Source organism: Musca autumnalis, unplaced genomic scaffold, assembly GCF_047663935.1.
Source record: "Musca autumnalis isolate F117 unplaced genomic scaffold, ASM4766393v1 scaffold_5, whole genome shotgun sequence".
In the NCBI taxonomy this organism is placed as follows: Eukaryota; Metazoa; Arthropoda; class Insecta; order Diptera; family Muscidae; genus Musca; species Musca autumnalis.
In genome coordinates, this window is record NW_027412088.1 from 83,164,416 (window position 1) to 83,167,143 (window position 2,728).

Below are 2,728 nucleotides of genomic sequence, written 5' to 3' on the forward strand. Positions count from 1 at the left end.
TGTTCTTTTTTATATTTTTACATTAGCGTCCTCACTTAAAATTAATAAAATAATATTAGCAATATTCTGATAAATTCAGATAAAATACTTGAGATGTTATGGCTTCTTATATCTGTCTCCAAAATACTCCATAAATTTTCCACTGGATCAAAATACTGCATAAATACTCTCCAATAAATTTTCTATAGGTGTTAGAATCACTTTTGGACAGTTATATAGCATACATTCTCGAACGATGTGCGATTTGTGCTTGGGGTCAGTATCTTGATTAAATTGGTATGTTGTCCCCAATACCATTTTTTCATAACTACATTTCAAATTATCCTTCATAATTCCTTCGTTAAAGACCAGATTCCCTACACCGAAAACACACATACAACCCCAATAGCATAACAGATCCTCCTGGTTGGAATTATGTGTTTAGGGTCCCAGGCAGTATTTGCCCTACGCCATACCTTACTTGGTCCATCCGACCAAAACAGGTTAAATTTGCTTTCATTGCAACAATCTGCAATTTTTAACTGCGATAACATATAACACAAAAATCCGATGCCGAAAAATATTACACTTATTTTCCCTCATCCATAGAAAATTTACATCTGGTAACACCAAAATGATTATCTGTCATGCTATACAAAACATATGACAAACGTAAAAAAACAAGCAAGCCACCAAGCCAATTTAATTTGTGTGATAACAAATGTATTACGATCAATATTTATCGCAGAAATAATTTAACTATTATTTTAAATATTTCATTTGTTAATTAAATGTTAAAATGAAGTTGAACATGGCCAACAAGCAAACACTACAACAAAATAATGTTGGAGCTTGCAGAGGAAGAGGAGAAAGTCTTATATCCCCGGCCGAAAAATATCATTACACTTATTTTCCCCCATCCATAAAAAATGTCACATCTGGTAACACCAAAATGATTATCTGTCATGCTATACAAAACATATGACAAACGTAAAAAAACAAGCCACCAAGCCAATTTAATTTGTGTGATATATAAATGTATTACGATCAATTATTTATCGCAGAAATAATTTAACAATTATTTTAAATATTTCATTTGTTAATTAAATGTTAAAATGAAGTTGACCATGGCCAACAAGCAAACACTACAACAAAATAATGTTGGAGCTAGCAGAGGAAGAGGAGAAAGTCTTATATCCCCGACCGAAAAATATCATTACACTTATTTTCCCCCATCCATAAAAAATGTCACATCTGGTAACACCAAAATGATTATCTGTCATGCTATACAAAACATATGACAAACGTAAAAAAACAAGCAAGCCAAGTCAATTTAGTTTTGTGGCAGCTGAGTTTATTTATCGCAGAAATAATTTAACAATTATTTTAAATATTTCATTTGTTATTTAAATGTTAAAATGAAGTTGAACATGGCCAACAAGCAAACACCACAACAAAATAGTATTGGAGCTAGCAGAGGAAGAAGTGGAGGTAGTGTTGTTTGGTCAAGGGAAAAAATAAATGAACTAATTGAATTGTATAAAAGGAATGAATGTCTTTGGAATGTTTGGCATTCAGACTATAAATCAAAGGAGAAACGGAATAGAGCAATTGAAAATATTTGCAGAACTCTGAACATCAGTAAGTTCGACTTTGGCAAGAAAATTCACAATCTACGCAACCAATTCAATACGGAAATGAAGAAACTGGAGCAGCGAATGGAAGAGGCTGGTGAGGATGAGGGAAAACCAAATGTGCACTGTAAATGGAGTCATTTTGAGCCTTTAATGTTTTTGCGTAATGTTATTGAACCACGGCCAGGAACCTATCAGAGCGGCACTTATCCAATAGCAAAGGTAAGTGGAAAAAGGGAACAAACAATAAAGAAACCTTAGTGACTATTACATCTTTTGCAGAAAATGCGCTTACGTTTTGAGTACAATAGTACAGAGGAGGATGCAAATGTCACCGTGGTACCACAACCATCTACTACAAATAACGCCAATCAAGGCGCTGATGATATGTCACAGTTACACTACGAAGAAGATAATAATGCAGCAGAGACATCACATGAAGATTTTCAAAATTTTGAAAATGAATTAAATGAAGCTATAGACGCCGGCAGAAGTGAACAGATGACAATTGTTTCAGAAGAAACAATTGATCAAAAATATATACCGACCATACAGCAACAGAGGGCTCCTCAACAGGTGCAACATCAACATTTTAGTGTTTCAACATCCCGATCTTCTGCACAACAAAAACAAAACCAACAATATTCCAACGTTACAACAAATACTTCTTCCGATAACAATAATCATCATGGCAATAGTGATATAATAAATTTAAATCATGAGAATACTTCCATAATTGAATTAAATTCCAGTAATTTATCGACTGCACTAATCAGCAATAATAAAGGTAACAACAATGAAATGTCTCCATCAACACCAATTAATCCAGTCGCTTCATCGACGTCGTCTTCCTTTAATCCCAATCAAACAACTACAACAACAATTAATACACCGGCGCCAGCTACACGTGACCAATGGGATGCATTTGGTGAATTAGTAGCTACAGAATTTCGAAACCTCAATTCGGATTTATCACGCAAGAAGCTGAAACGTAAAATCATGCAAGCAATGTTGGAAGTTGGAGAAGAAGATGATGGTCTGTAGTTTTGTTCGAATGTTTCCGTGTTTGGACGTTTTGTTATTAAAATAACATTTACAAATTTAAAAAAGAAAAA

At 33.8% G+C, this 2,728-nt stretch overlaps 1 protein-coding gene across 1 annotated transcript; it reads left to right on the top strand.

Moving 5' to 3' along the window:
- Positions 1-1,281: 1,281 nt before the first annotated feature.
- LOC141405320 (uncharacterized) lies at positions 1,282-2,728 on the top strand. The gene is made up of 2 exons (XM_073989527.1): positions 1,282-1,835; positions 1,896-2,728. Exons 1-2 carry the CDS (start codon positions 1,398-1,400, stop codon positions 2,655-2,657), a joined length of 1,200 nt encoding a protein of 399 aa, XP_073845628.1. The 5' UTR covers positions 1,282-1,397; the 3' UTR covers positions 2,658-2,728.

What these genes read in the sequence shown, in the direction of transcription:
- LOC141405320 (XM_073989527.1), top strand. Translation starts at nt 1,398, where the DNA reads ATGAAGTTGAACATGGCCAACAAGCAAACACCACAACAAAATAGTATT. An exon ending in GCACTTATCCAATAGCAAAG is followed by an intron (nt 1,836 to 1,895) that starts GTAAGTGGAAAA and finishes CATCTTTTGCAG; the next exon opens with AAAATGCGCTTACGTTTTGA.